The following is a 16730-nucleotide window of genomic DNA, read 5'->3' on the forward strand; positions in this document are numbered from 1 at the left end:
TGTACATTGCCTTTTAATTTTTCTTTTGGTGTCAAAGGTGGATTTGGTGAAAACTCATTTTATGTATCTGCAACTCATTCTGGGAAAAGTTCTTAACTATGTATTTATTTTGGGGGTCTGTCACCTGACTTGTGGTTCAACTTCTTATATTCTCTGCCATAACTTGTTCATCTGAGGTCATCTTACTTAAGCTTGTGGATTTAAAAGTTCTTTTCAATTAACCTGCCTGTCTAGTGCATTTTATTATGGAACTTCATTTGAAAGGTGTCATTGGTATAGTAACTTATCGTTCTGTGATGTAGAAGAATAAGTATGGGATTATTTTGCTCATTCTGACGGTATTGCAGTCACCGATCCTCTACCTGGATATGGGGCCTTGTAGAAGGATTATGTGGTTTCTGGATGGGTTTGTCTCCCGTGTTTCTCCTGGTCATTTTCTGTCCCGGTGTAGGTGTTGATATTGTGTGTTGATTGCCTGGTAATTGCTGATTGTTCGGTTGTTGATGACCCACCTTACGCGTACCCTACATCTGAATTGTACATATGTCTCCAACTGTAATTAACCTTTTACCATTGCTCTAAACATTCATATCTTCTACTCTTGCTTAGCTTCCTGTTCTAAACGTGTTATTCAGTATCCTTCTAGTTATTATTGTTTCCTGTTTTTCACCTTCTGCTTGGAATGAGTATATGTGTAGTAGGGCTATGGAAGTTGAAGCTGTGTGAATGGAATATTAATTTAAGCCAAGAAATGATTTGAAATTTTTAAAAAGGTATATCATCTATTGATTGGGGGGTTTTGATTTCACAGTTATGTCTGTTAAAATTTTAACTTAATTGATATATTGATTTATTCGCTACACTTCAACTTGATCTGATAATTATCGTGAGTGATCTGATATTCAGGTTACGGCTCTTGCTGTGGTATTCTGATCAGATTGGAGGAAACTGATGATAAAGCGATTGGTGTGATGAGTCACTTACAGAATTATCTAATGTTTGTTGCACTGACTTATTTCTCGAAGAGGCTTATGTTTCTCTATTTATTTTTGTCTTTTCTTTCTTCTTCTTCTTGTGTTTACCTTTTGGGGTATTTATGTGGTAATATGGTTATCACTCATGAAGTCTTGTCATTCCCTATAATTGTAGCCCTGAATTATGTTCAAATGAGAATTATGCTATGTTGAATACATTGTAAGACCTGTTTTCTTGTGTAGGTTGTGCCTCTGAAAATTTATTGTGATTAAGCGAACTCCGATTACCTTAGTAACCTTGGTATTATCTGAACATTTCAAGGAAAATTGGCGTGCTGATGATATTGCGCGTGAAAACATGGACTTAATTGAACACTAAACAACTGCGAGTGGTCTGTATCACTGTGTTATACATCACCCAGGTATACCTCTGCTCACTTCGAGACGTGTTTATGTTAAATTATTGAAGATGGAACTTTTCTTACATATATTCTTGAGACAACCGATGGTTTTCATCTAGGCCTGCTTGTTATACCCAACCCCATGTTGATGCTTTTGAGGGGGAGGCTGTAATGGATTTAGAATTATTCCTCGCTATGGTACGATCTGTTCAGCATTTGATTCATGCGTCCCTTACTATCAGCCTCACGGTGAATTCAAATCTCAAGATTCCTTGAACTTTCTCTGATTTGGTAATGGTGAGCCATCTGGCGGTCGAGTTGGAACTAGTCGTACGAGGTGACCAAGCGGTGCTGCTATCTGGCCGGGAGTAGTTAACACTGCTAGGCCGGTGATCGTGGCTTGCCAATAATGAAATCGATAGCAGTTTTTTTAATAGAATTCTTGTTGCTGAATTGGAGGAGGACGCCTCGAGGGCTGCGCTTCTGGTCCTGGTTTGAGGATGGAGTGTCCGTGAAGAGAGGGAAAATGATTGTGGGATTTGATCCCGGATGAGGATTTCTCCATCAGGGCGTAAGGGCCTGAAGAACTGATTTGTTTTGTTTAAAGAGATTTCATTTCTTCTTGCGTCTGACCTTGTAAGTAGCTTCAAGCATATCTATAATGGTTAACCTACCCCATCGAAGGCTGCTAATTATTGTGTTAAGAGACATGTACACTACTAAACGCTACGATATGTGAGATTTTCTACAGCTGATCGTTTGGACTTTTCGAACTTAAAATTTTTAACAATTAAAAAAAAAATCTGGACTTCATCATATCTATGTAATACTTTTATGTAATACTCATACTTTTGGGATTTCAATTCGAGTGTATGAAAGATATTGATGTTTGCTTTAAAGCTGTTATTAAGGTTCCATGTTAATAAAGGTATATTTACATTGCGGAGCTCCCAACTAACTACTATATACGAAGTGTCTGCTTAAGCTTATGGTGGTTAACTTCATTTCCTCCTTTAAATCGTAATAATTATGTTATTATTTAAATATATTCAAGCTCTTCCGAGCAAGTAAGAGGAAAAGAATAAGTTTTAGGATGAAAGCTTTTCTGATGAATTACTCGGTACTTGAGTTGGGATTTGATCATGGTGGTTGTCACTCTGTTACACCAACCGTGTAACAGAAGGGGGGCGTTGCTCCTTTGTGTCTGACACATGAGTGTCGGCTAATTATTATGTCTTGACTGTCATCTGATTTTTGGGAAGGATTGTTTGCCCTTGTTGCTTACCTTTCTCCAGTCTTGTGTGACTGATTTTATTGAAGTGACTGTTCATTGTGGGATATTTAATTATGGTGGTACTTGTGGATTTATTGCATGTCATTGCATTATTTCTGGCTCATTTCTGAAGTAATGTGGGTTGTGGGTTATGACTGTTTCTTATACCATTTGGGGTAACCGAGATAACCCATTGGAGAAGTTTTCAGCCTACATATTGAAATATTTGATTCAAGTTTTCTTATTTTGAGTTGGCCTCCCATTACTTAGGGATCAGTATTTGAATTACAGATTGGAAGGTGGTACTTACCTTAAATGATTTGGGTTGATTTAGCATTTTAATTTTGAACTGAACTACATTGATTTATTGTTCTGGAAGATTTTCAGCGCTCATTCTTAAAACTTGATTTTTATATTATAATTCTGAATTGATTTTTCTTTCTTTAATTGCTCGGAAATTTAAATTATTATTATAGAGGTCAGATGTTCGTAAATGATTTTGCCTTATTAAAGTTTTTCTTTAAATTGATCAAGGAATTATTATTTCAGCCAATTAGTTAAGCTTATTTTAAGTTGATTCGCTTGGCCTCTTGTGTCCAGTGCTTCCTCAATCAGCGACGGCCTTTTGTTGGGATAACTTGTAAGTATTTCCTTTAAATTTGCTTATTTATCCCTGGTCGTGCTAACACTCTTGACATTTACCTTATGTTGTGAGACAGTGGTCAGAGGTATATCTGGCAGAACATTTAACTTACCTCCCCACCTTTTTCTACCAACATTTCTACTTCCTTCTTAAATACATTTTGGACTCTGAAGAAGGACAAGAAACAGCCTGATTAATTATTTGGCAATCCACGGCATGAAAGGAAAGTTGTAATCGAGTGCTGGAAAATGTCCACTGAAGAAGAAAGAGAATCTTTATATGTATATAAAAATTAAATGGTATCTAATTAATGAATGTAGATTTTCATGGCTCATTGTATTAAAATAAATATGATAACTGGATTAAAGCCACTTATATTTTACGAGACTAAACAAAGCTGAGCTTTCTGCCAAATTACATATTACATTGGCCTTCTTCAGGGCATGTGAAAGTCTACTTCTGACAGTGGCAATAGAAATTATTCAAAGAACGTAGAAGTCATGGCCATATTATCCACCGCCTCCCCACTAATTGGACTTGGTGATTGTTGTGCTGTGCTGTGGTGGTTGGTAGGGAAGTTACCGATTCACCGCCCTTTGCCGACAGTTTCTTGAGTGCATTGCACTGTGCCATGGTGGTGTTATGCATGTATTTCTAGAGTACAGGTCTCCATATATTTGATAACTTAAAGCCGTCTTCCCTGTTGAAGTTAATTGGGCATAGATCTATCTCTATGGCTTCCCTCACAAGTCATGATTTCAGTCAGTCAGTCAGTCAGTCAGTCAGTCAGTCAGTCAGTCAGTCAGTCAGTCAGTCAGTCAGTCAGTCAGTCAGTCAGTCAGTCAGTCAGTCAGTCAGTCAGTCAGTCAGTCAGTCAGTCAGTCAGTCAGTCAGTCAGTCAGTCAGTCAGTCAGTCAGTCAGTCAGTCAGTCAGTCAGTCAGTCAGTCAGTCAGTCAGTCAGTCAGTCAGTCAGTCAGTCAGTCAGTCAGTCAGTCAGTCAGTCAGTCAGTCAGTCAGTCAGTCAGTCAGTCAGTCAGTCAGTCAGTCAGTCAGTCAGTCAGTCAGTCAGTCAGTCAGTCAGTCAGTCAGTCAGTCAGTCAGTCAGTCAGTCAGTCAGTCAGTCAGTCAGTCAGTCAGTCAGTCAGTCAGTCAGTCAGTCAGTCAGTCAGTCAGTCAGTCAGTCAGTCAGTCAGTCAGTCAGTCAGTCAGTCAGTCAGTCAGTCAGTCAGTCAGTCAGTCAGTCAGTCAGTCAGTCAGTCAGTCAGTCAGTCAGTCAGTCAGTCAGTCAGTCAGTCAGTCAGTCAGTCAGTCAGTCAGTCAGTCAGTCAGTCAGTCAGTCAGTCAGTCAGTCAGTCAGTCAGTCAGTCAGTCAGTCAGTCAGTCAGTCAGTCAGTCAGTCAGTCAGTCAGTCAGTCAGTCAGTCAGTCAGTCAGTCAGTCAGTCAGTCAGTCAGTCAGTCAGTCAGTCAGTCAGTCAGTCAGTCAGTCAGTCAGTCAGTCAGTCAGTCAGTCAGTCAGTCAGTCAGTCAGTCAGTCAGTCAGTCAGTCAGTCAGTCAGTCAGTCAGTCAGTCAGTCAGTCAGTCAGTCAGTCAGTCAGTCAGTCAGTCAGTCAGTCAGTCAGTCAGTCAGTCAGTCAGTCAGTCAGTCAGTCAGTCAGTCAGTCAGTCAGTCAGTCAGTCAGTCAGTCAGTCAGTCAGTCAGTCAGTCAGTCAGTCAGTCAGTCAGTCAGTCAGTCAGTCAGTCAGTCAGTCAGTCAGTCAGTCAGTCAGTCTGTCTGTCTGTCTGTCTTCATTGATCTGCATTTAGGGCAGGTAACAGATTTCCTATCTGGCCTTTTTCTTACCACTAGAACTGCTGGAGCAGTCAAAATGACCACTACACGTTTTCAAAGCTTTATTTTGACGACATTTTCTGTCGCATTGCAAAGAGCTTCAGTGAATTTTCCTGATTACCGGTCAGAATCATCCATTTTAAATTTAATTAATTTTGTGTCATTAATTAGAATGTAGGTAACGAGTATACCTAGAACTGCCGGAGCGGTCATTTTGACTGCTGTATTTATTATCATAATAAAATGTGTTAGAACATGTGCTTATTCCTCTGATTGAGATAACATTTGCTTGTGATTATTCTCCCTGCAATAATGTAAGCACAACTATGAAACTCTGATAGTCTATCTACGGCCATTGTCCATTCTCTTCTTTATTCATTTTTCTAAAGGCGGCTGCTGGAGCTAATGGATCACACTCTTCTGAGAGTAGCGAACATTCTACCGCTGTGACAATTCCCTAATGATATACGTTATTTTGATCTCAACATTTCAACTTTGGTACTGAAATTTCAGCATTTAGATTGCAATTATGGCTGGTATAGGCCAAGAACAATGTTTTCAATTGTTCTATTACAATAGTAGAAAATGTAATAAGAAAAGCTGGAAATAAGAGGGGACGCAGCAACACAAGCCTCCCAGGTCCAGGTAATATGATACTAGGTACAGATGGCATTATGGAGTAGACTGTAGGAGAGTTTGTGAAAACTACACCCGGCAGAATGGCTTGTCACAACATCCTCAAAGAAAATCCAGGACATACTCCATATTCAAAGCGGTACGTTTCTGACAAGAGTGCAGCGTGTGCATGGCGTCTTTTTATTGATGAATCTATATTGAAACACATCAAACACTGTACGGAAACCAAAGCAAAATGTGTTCTAGGAGATAAATTCTGGAGTGTAAGTTTAGAAAAACTGGAGGCATTCGTTGTCTTAGTGTATGCTCATGGTGCACTTGGAGCCAGTAGCACTAAACTTGATGAACTCTGGTCTAAAAAGTGGGGGGCCATCATTCTTCAGTGAAACAATGGGGAGCAACTGTTTTTGATAAATCCAAAAATTTTTGCTTTTTAACGTCAAAACTACAAGATTAGAACGTTTGAAGACTGATAAATTTGTGTTAGTATCGAAAGTATGGAACAAATTCATTGAAAATTGTCAATTGACTTATATTCGAGGTGAAAATCTGTCTGCTGATGAGCAGAACAAGCAAAACAAGGAGTCCATTCTTACAGTACATGCCCAACAAACCAGATAAATCTGGAATTAAATTTTGGTTTCTTGTGGACGTTGACTCGTTTCCATGCAATGGGTTTCCTTACCTATGAAGAGACGACCTCAGACCACGTGAAGAGACTCTTCCCGAAAGTGTAGTAATTAAGATGATGGAAATGTTTCAAAACAAGGGGCGAAAAGTGACTACAGACAACTTTCTTTATAACAGTGAAACTTGGTAAGAATATTGTTGGAACCATTAGACAATCAAAGAGAGAAATTCCTAAAGCTGTGAAGGCTATGAAAGCTAGTCTTTATGACTCAACTCTCCTCTCCTGAAACATTTCACTGATACACTTAGAGGGGCCGATGACCTTCGATGTTAGGCCCCTTGAAACAACAAGCATCATCATAATCATACACTTACAGTTTACCAAGGTAAATGAAACATGAACGTCCTTCTATACGGTACTTTGCACTCAGAAGGTGAACTTCAAGCTAATCCCAAAATGATTCCCGAACCAGAAGACTTCTACAACAATACAAAATATGGTGTGGACGTGGTGGATTAAATGGGAACAAAATATTCTGTTCGATCCGCTACATCAAGATGGCGTGTTCATATATATTTCATAATATTCTTGACTTGGCAGCTATCAACTCCTGGATCATTTTAAAAAAGTGACAGGGAAGAAGATCAGTCACCAAAATTACATCCTGAAGCTAGCAGAGGAGCTTTGTATGGGGTACATGGGATCTAAACCTAAGTCTGTAGGTGCAGAACCTGAATTTAGGGAGCCTGTGGAAGGAAATGTACAGAGGAGGCAATGCCAAATGAAGAAATGCAGGAATAAGACAAGTTTTACCTGCACAAAGTGCAAACAGCGAGTGTGTGGTTCTTGCTCAAAGGACATAACTAAGGTCATGGTATGTAGTTCCTGCTTCTAAAGATGCAGAATTGCATCAGTGTGTGCAAATACACTGACCGAAAAGAAAGAGACAAATAGGTTCTGGTACATGGATTTGGCAAACATGTTTCAGGTCACAAATTGCACTAAATGAAATGTTATAGTAATTTTCCTTTCTGATAATGAGTAATAACTATTTTACCATTTAGACTAAAATAATTTGAAGTAAAAACAATGTTAGTTTATTAGATAAGTGTGTTTCATAGAAACGTTTTTGTGTTTGTAATAAATGAGGAAAATATTACATTTAAAATACTATTAAATAATTTGTATCTTTTCCATGTTAGATCCCATAAATAATGCTTTATAAACTTAGTAATACATATTTGAAATGATGATAATGAGTTACCATATGTATTGAGAATAAAAATATTAATTCCAATACAGTGGTGTCTTTAAAAGTAGGAAAGATGACAATATGAAGATAAAGTTGGAATTCAAAAGAACAAATTGGAGCAAATATTCGTTTGTAAGTATGTTCCGGCGGTCCTAGTGTTGAATTATTGCAAAGAATTTGGTAATTTGGTAATTTATTGAACATCTCCAGAGCCTCTGTGACTCGGGCAGCAGCACGCTGGCCTCTCACCGCTGGGTTCCGTGGTTCAAATCCTGGTCACTCCATGTGAGATATGTGCTGGACAAAGCGGAGGCGGGACACGTTTTTCTCCGGGTTCTCCAGTTTTCCCTGTCATATTTCATTCCAGCAACACTCTTTCAATATCATTTCATTTCATCTGTCATTCATTAATCATTGCCCCAGAGGAGTGCGACAGGCTTCGGCAGCCGGCACAATTCCTATCCTCGCTGCTAGATGGGGCTTCATTCATTCCATTCCTGACCTGGTCGAATGACTGGAAACAGGCTGTGGATTTTTATTTTTCATTGAACATCTCCCTTAGTAAGTTATCCCAATCCCTAACTCCCCTACTTATAAACGAATATTTGCTCCAATTTGTTCTTTTGAATTCAAACTTTATCTTCATATTGTCATCTTTCCTACTTTTAAAGACACTACTCAAACTTATTCGTCCACTAATGTCATTTTGCGTCATCTCTCCACTGACAGCTTGGAACTTACCACTTACTAGTAGGATGCTAATTAATTTATTATTTACCGCCTATTCAGTGGTAACAATTATCAATTCCTAATTGTATAAAAATTTTAATGTATTGAATAGGTGGTAAATAATAAATGAATTAGCATCCTACAAGTATAGTATCTTCAGTACGGAACCATAATGATATTTATCACTTGCAACATACCACTTAATACCAATATAAATGGTCCGTTATTGGACATTATAAATTTTCAGCTAACTCATTCTTGGTTGCCAGCGTTTCGCCCTCGTGTGCTAGGGTGGGCTCATCAGTTGGTACCTAACACACCTACCAATACGCTGGCTAGTGCATACCGTGGAGGCCACTGCGTAGGCTAACTGGAGCCACCGGCAGTGCCAATGCACTAAGAGACTGTCTCATTACCAAAAATTGATGCCTGCTTGGCCAACAGATGATATGGATGTTGATTCCCATAGGGAATCTGAAATATTTGTCCTGAATGAGTAAATTTATAATACCAATATAAATGGTCCGTTATTGGACATTATAAATTTTCAGCTAACTCATTCTTGGTTGCCAGCGTTTCGCCCTCGTGTGCTAGGGTGGGCCCAACAGTTGGTACCTAACACACCTACCAATACGCTGGCTAGTGCATACCGTGGAGGCCACTGCGTAGGCTAACTGGAGCCACCGGCAGTGCCAATGCACTAAGAGACTGTCTCATTACCAAAAATTGATGCCTGCTTGGCCATCAGATGATATAGATGTTGATTCCCATAGGGAATCTGAAATATTTGTCCTGAATGAGTAAATTTATAATACCAATATAAATGGTCCGTTATTGGACATTATAAATTTTCAGCTAACTCATTCTTGGTTGCCAGCGTTTCGCCCTCGTGTGCTAGGGTGGGCTCAACAGTTGGTACCTAACACACCTACCAATACGCTGGCTAGTGTATACCGTGGAGGCCACTGCGTAGGCTAACTGGAGCCACCGGCAGTGCCAATGCACTAAGAGACTGTCTCATTACCAAAAATTGATGCCTGCTTGGCCATCAGATGATATAGATGTTGATTCCCATAGGGAATCTGAAATATTTGTCCTGAATGAGTAAATTTATAATACCAATATAAATGGTCCGTTATTGGACATTATAAATTTTCAGCTAACTCATTCTTGTTGCCAGCGTTTCGCCCTCGTGTGCTAGGGTGGGCTCATCAGTTGGTACCTAACACACCTACCAATACGCTGGCTAGTGCATACCGTGGAGGCCATTGCGTAGGCTAACTGGAGCCACCGGCAGTGCCAATGCACTAAGAGACTGTCTCATTACCAAAAATTGATGCCTGCTTGGCCATCAGATGATATAGATGTTGATTCCCATAGGGAATCTGAAATATTTGTCCTGAATGAGTAAATTTATAATACCAATATAAATGGTCTGTTATTGGACATTATAAATTTTCAGCTAACTCATTCTTGGTTGCCAGCGTTTTGCCCTCGTGTGCTAGGGTATTTATATTGGTATTATAAATTTACTCATTCAGGACAAATATTTCAGATTCCCTATGGGAATCAACATCTATATCATCTGATGGCCAAGCAGGCATCAATTTTTGGTAATGAGACAGTCTCTTAGTGCATTGGCGTCCGACTCGTTGGCTGAACGGTCAGCATACTGGCCTTCGGTTCAGAGGGTCCCGGGTTCGATTCCCGGCCGGGTCGGGGATTTTAACCTTAATTGGTTAATTCCAATGACACGGGGGCTGGGCGTATGTGTTGTTTTCATCATCATTTCATCTTCATCACGACGCGCAGGTCACCTATGGGAGTCAATTAGAAAGGCCTGCACCTGGCGAGCCGAACCCGTCCTGGGATATCCCGGCACTAAAAGCCATACGACATTTCATTTTCAAGTGCATTGGCACTGCTGGTAGCTCCAGTTAGCCTACGCAGTGGCCTCCACGGTATGCACTAGCCAGCGTATTGGTAGGTGTGTTAGGTACCAACTGATGAGCCCACCCTAGCACACGAGGGCGAAACGCTGGCAACCAAGAATGAGTTAGCTGAAAATTTATAATGTCCAATAACGGACCATTTATATTGGTATTATAAATTTACTCATTCAGGACAAATATTTCAGATTCCCTATGGGAATCAACATCTATATCAACATACCACTTAGTCGAGCAACTCACCTTCTTTGCCCCAAGTCTTCCCAGCCTAAACTTTGCAACATTTTTGTAACGCTACTCTTTTGTGGAAATCACCCAGAACAAATTGACAAATAAGTTTGAATGGTGTCTTTAAAAGTAGGAAAGATCACAATATGAAGATAGAGTTGGAATTCAAGGGGACAAATTGAGTCAAATATTTGTTAATAGGAAGGGGAGTTAGGGATTGGAATAACTTACCAAGGGAGATGTTCAATAAATTTCCAGTTTCTTTGCAATCATTCAAGGAAATGCTAGGGAAACAACAGATAGGGAATCTACCACATGGGCAACTGCCCTAAATACAGATCAGTAGTAATTGATTAATTGAGTGATTGATTCTACCTGGAATGCATCTTCCAAGGAATTGCAGTGGAACCTTGAGACCTCGAAACACCTCGGGAGCTAAATTTTATCTCGAGTTATTGAAATTTTGAGATATAGAGAATACCGGTTTTGAGCATGTATAGCACATGTCTGTATCTATGGGCTTGTAGAGAATACATTATTTTTAACAGTATATATAAACAAATTCTATTTTACATCATCACTTTAATTATAAACCTTATTATAGTAACTTTTTAGAAGACAAGATACAGTACATACAGTAGTGAAACAAGAAGCATACCGCGGTTAACACCTTTGGAAAAAGTCCATAAGTCTCTTCTGTTTGTTATTGTTAACCTTTCCTCCCTTTATGTTGAGACATCTCGTCAGTACCACACAGTTGAGAATCGTAAATGGAGCTTGTCGTCCATGACTTCGGGGATTGCTCTCGTACATGACCGGTAATTAATTCACACCCAAGAAACAGCGAGGCTTCGTCAATTTTCCAACCATTAGGAATTTTAGTTTTTCGGTTCCCGTCATATTAGTTTCCAGCATCACTTTAAACCTTTATTTACTTGTTAACTGTTTCTCACTCACCACAAATGCTGTATTTTCAGTTAATGTTGCACAAAATTCAAGTTAGAGAGTATTTTTTGCTTTAAGGGAGGAAATGTTTGTTTCGAGAAATTAAGAAATTCATGTATCCAAATTTCGAGTACTAGAGAAATAAATACACGTGAAGAATAGGACCTACAACAACACCCATATATATCCCATAACGAACATCTTCAAGAAATGAGGCCTAAAAATAGCCTATAAAACTACACACAGTAATATCAGCATCCTACACAATTCCAAATCTATTAACAATAAAAATCAATACAGCCACTCAGGAGTCTATCGCATGAAGTGCAATGACTGTGAAGCCAGTTACATTGGACATACTGGGAGGAACTTCCAGATACGATACAATGAGCATATCAATGCAATAAAACATAGTCATTTTTCAGCCATAGGACAACATATCGAAGATTACAAACACAAATTTACAAATATTGAAAATGACATGCAAATTCTAAGTACTTATCCCAAGAGCTCAATATAATGGAAGAATTTTATATAAACCTAGATCAATATGTCAACCCAAATTTTAATTTGAACGAAATCACAGAAAAAAACAACATTCTTTTTGATGCAGTCATCCCCCTCTTAAAAATAAATACCTAAAAAGATACACATAAAAGAACTGCCAAGAGATACCCCCCACTCCAGTCTCACTCTCCCAGCAGCTGCTCCTTCTACCCCTTCAAACTTCCCCTCCGCAGCCACAAGCAGCAGCTCTCGACAAACACACAACAGTACTCGACGTGCTGCCATGTAATGCACAACAGTGTCAACATCTATTGTAAGTACAACGCACACTCTTTTACCTCTAACTTAAAACCTAGTAGATGCAACTTCTCACACACTTCGTTTCTACTTACAGATAAATACAGCCTACAACATAAAAGGAAGAAGCCTTCTCGCTATCTTTCAAAATTCAAGACTTCAAGTATTGGAAAACAAATTGACACTTGACAAAATTATACAACATCAAATTAAGAAGCACGTCACTAAAAACAAAATTTTTATTCTTAAAAACGCATTTTACTATCAACTCAGCGTTAGTATATATTATGAATCTTGTACATATATATTGACAATGCCTCACACTAGACAACTACCCAATTCCTCAAAAAGAGTGTCCAAGTGATTCCAAGACGCTCATACTACCAGCAGAGAAACACGGTGAAATAAACAATATAGTTATCGCAAGAATAAACATCCAAAATGTTTTAATCAATTAGCCATAAGTTTTAACTCAAAAATAGTGGACACTTCAAGAATACTACTATCAGTGCATACATAACATTGCAAGTTCCAATTTTCACGCTGATCAAAATAACAAAAACATTTGCAAATGACATGTCTTTTTATACTACGTAATACTTTTATAATCCAAGAAAAGAGGACTTATTTTATTATTTTAATTGTATCATTTGTTTTAGATGGTCTGTTGAATTGGACAATTGTCATGACTGTACAATATTTCCCATTGTCATGCTTTTTTAAGAACTATATTTGTAATTGTCAGCTGAGGATGACCCTTGAAGGGTCGAAACCGGTACTGTGAATGATAGTATGTAAACAAATGTATTGATAAGGTGGAGGCTTCAGAATAAATCTTATGTTGTAGGACAAATGGCTGGGAAATTTAAGTTACTTCGAGATACTGAAAATTTGAATAATGGAGGTTCGAGATTTGAGGTTTGACTGTATTTCTTTATTTATATCAATAGTATTATATATAAAAATTAAAAGGACTGAGAAAACACAGTTAAACTTACTTAATTTGTGTCAGCCCAGAATTTGGTGACATTCATAGAGAAGGTCCTTGCTAGTGCCAGACTGAGAGATGCTCTGGTGTGGGGACAAGGAATGTCTGGTGCCAACATAAGCATATTAGAACTGGCGTTGAACTGTGTAAGTGGGAAATTTCTGTTTCTCCAGGGTGTGGCTGTTAAGCTGCTGAATAAATTATCAACCATTTCTTTATTACATGGACTCCCATATGAGTTTCACTGTAGAGGGGGAAGAAGTATTGTATACCACCCCTGCCTTATTATTCAAAATATTTTCTTCCATTGTATACAAACAAGGTACAATATTAGATTTCTTAGTTCCCTTGCTGCTAGCTTGTCTGTAATGTTCTCATTGTTCGCTCTTTCCACCTTCCAGAGGGAAAGATAACACAGTGCTTTTTAAAGAAAAGCAGCTCGATTTGTTCTGAGTGATTTCTGACAAAAGAGTAGCGTTACAAAAATATTGCACGGTTTTGGCCGGGAAGACTAGGGAGAAAGGAGACGAGGTGCTCCGTTATTCGACATTATAAATCAGGTTCCCTATGGGAATTAACATCCATATCATAAGTGGTATGTTCCAAGATGTCAGTGGAGAGATGTCATGGAATGACATTAGTAGATTAATAAGTATGAGTGGTGTTTTCAAAAGTAGATAAGGTTGGAGTTCAGGAAGACAAATTGGGGAAAATACTCATTTATAAGAAGAGGAGTTAGGGATTGGAATAATTTACCAAGGGAGATGTTCAATGAATTTCCAAATGCTTTGTAATTATTTAAGAAAAGACTAGGTAAAGAACAGATAGGGAATCTTCCATCTTGGCGACTACCCTAAATGCAAATTACTGATGATTGAATTGAAACTTAATTATAAAATAATCTGTTTTACCTTTCTGTATGATCAAAGGATAGGGTATTAGTTAACATTATTTTTATCACAATATGCAGGTTGCAGAAATTGCCTACCACTCCAGTGCAAATAGAAGGTAACATATTGTAATGAAAATTTCTTTCATTAAGTCAATGTTGGAGCTATTGGTTGTGAGTTTACAGAAGTTTCTGGTGTATATAATCTTTTCTTCACCTGTATTAACCTGCTCTTCTATCTGTTGCCTTCTCCTTCTGGATGCTACATCCTTGAGCATTGGAGCAGGATTTTTGTAGCTTTTGACTAGGAGTTAAACTTATGTGCAGTCTAATTTGCTACCGTTCTAACTCTAAAATTTAAGAAAATCTCATCTTGCAATTATTTCACTCTCATTCATTTTCGTTCACAGGCAGCCAACCCTGATGCAATTCTTGATGACTTCATTCGTTGGTATTCTCCGAGGGATTGGATTGAAGAAGATGGAGTAGATGAGTTTGGGCAAAAGAAAGGTATTTTATAATTATGGTTTACTGGTTTAATTATCATGTATCCCTTAGTCCACTTTCATGCTTTGAAAAATTTTATTTCAAAGAGAATGTCTGCCTTTTCTTAAACGCTTGTCATTTAAAATATGCAGATTTGGGCACTCAAGCATTATTGAAACTGGACAGTTCACTTCAGTAATGCTTATATATCAGCCCATGTTGGAACACAACAACTAAACCAAAAGTATACAGGTACCAGTTGAACCACACCAAAGGACAATGAAAAACATCAGAAAGACTTCCAGCAAAACACTGTTTTAACGATCAACATTTCACAGTTTTTTAAACTTTCATCACGCTTTTTTTTACTTTTTAAATAAAATTTCCATTTGTGTGTTTTCCTATCTGTTTAATGCATCATACATGTCTTACTGAGGATGACCCAATGCCAGATCGAAACATGTCTATTTATGTGTGAACTTTCATCTTAATTGGACGTAAAAAATACAGTATATAGTATTGACTAGGAGGATTAAAATAGTTTTGTTCAATTTTGTAAGAAGTTTAACTGTCAATACGGATTCAGCAATGAGTTTCATAGTCTGTAATGAGAGTGCTCGGAGCGAAGACTGTTGGCTAGGTCTAAAGGTTGATGATGTGGCAGGAGGTTTGACAGGTATTGGGGAAGAAATCTGAACCACCAACTTTCTTCCCCTTACAGTGTTACGAAGCAATGAATGTACATTGTGTTGAAGCCCAAGTGTGGAACAGGTACCTGCAGACTGCCACATTCAATGTTGTGGCTCTCAAGTAAGCGTAGCACTCACCTGCAACTAACCACGTTACATTGCTAGCAAGTTCTACTCTTGGTCAGAACTGAATTATTAGTTGGTTTATTAGTCAATCCCGGAGACCCCGGGTTCGATTCCTGGCCAGCTCATGGATTTTTACCTGGACCTGAGGGCTGGTTCGAGGTCCACTCAGCCTACGTGATTACAATTGAGGAGCTATCTGACGGTGAGATAGTGGCCCCCCGTCTCGAAAGCTAAGAATAACAGCCGAGAGGATTAGTCATGCTGACCACAAGGCACCTTGCAATCTGCAGGCCTTCGGGCTGAGCAGCGGTCGATTGGTAGGCCGAGGCCCTTCAAGGGCTGTAGTGCCATGGGGTTTTTATTTGTCAATATTGTGAATGTTCAAGAAAGTGATATATGCAAGTGACTTCAGGATTCAGATGATGTCACCTTTCCAGATACTGAAGATAAATTACCTCATGTAAATATGGGTAAAAATGAAATGAAATGGCGTATGGTTTTTAGTGCCAGGAGTGTCAGAGGACAAGTTCAGCTCGCCAGATGCAGGTCTTTTGATTTGATTCCCGTAGGCGACCTGCGCGTTGTGATGAGAATGAAATGATGATGAACACGACACATGCACCCAACCCCCATGCCAACGAAATTAACCAATTAAGGTTAAAATTCTCGACCCTGCCGGGAATCGAACCCGGGACCCCTGTGACCAAAGGCTAGCACGCTAACCATTTAGCCATGGAGCCGGACATATAGATATGAGTCAAAGATGGATTACTCCAATCATGAAGCTCTACAAGAAAGCAATCACGATAGTGCGAGTGAAGTTTTGGCGGTTGAAGATGACTTTGATTTTAACTAAGTCCTGGGCCACAGTATATAGGACGTGACAACAAGATAACTTGGAAAATTCATGTTCCCCAAGATACAGGCAGTGAAAAAAAAAAAAAAAAAAAAAAAAAAAACCAGAACATTGTTCTCCATTTACCAGAGGTAAAAAGTGCAGGGAAGGGTGCCAGTACCATTATGGACTGCTGGAAGTTGTTTTCTCCCTGATAAAATGCTAGAGTGTATTGTAAAATTCATAAATATGCAGCTACAAAAAATAAGGATGGTTTACAGTCACCCAAGGGACATATTAGAGATGAATGTAGAAGAAGTGAGGACTCTCCTTAGCCTATTGTACGTAATGGCTGTCATGAATTCTCTCATTAGAATCTTCAAAATCTCTGGGCCATGGAGGGAACAGCTCCTTAACATT

General features: G+C 38.8%; 1 protein-coding gene across 1 annotated transcript in view; it reads left to right on the forward strand.

The window, feature by feature from the left end:
* The window catches only part of Rab3GAP1 (RAB3 GTPase activating protein subunit 1), a 452945-nt gene that overhangs the window by 413145 nt on the left and 23070 nt on the right, over nt 1-16730 (forward strand). Inside the window, exon 12 of the mRNA XM_067151789.2 lies at nt 14585-14684. Coding sequence (XP_067007890.2) covers nt 14585-14684 — 100 coding nt within the window. The remainder of the gene's footprint in view (nt 1-14584; nt 14685-16730) is intronic.

The sequence above is a fragment of the Anabrus simplex genome, chromosome 7 (assembly GCF_040414725.1).
Source record: "Anabrus simplex isolate iqAnaSimp1 chromosome 7, ASM4041472v1, whole genome shotgun sequence".
NCBI classification, from domain to species: Eukaryota; Metazoa; Arthropoda; class Insecta; order Orthoptera; family Tettigoniidae; genus Anabrus; species Anabrus simplex.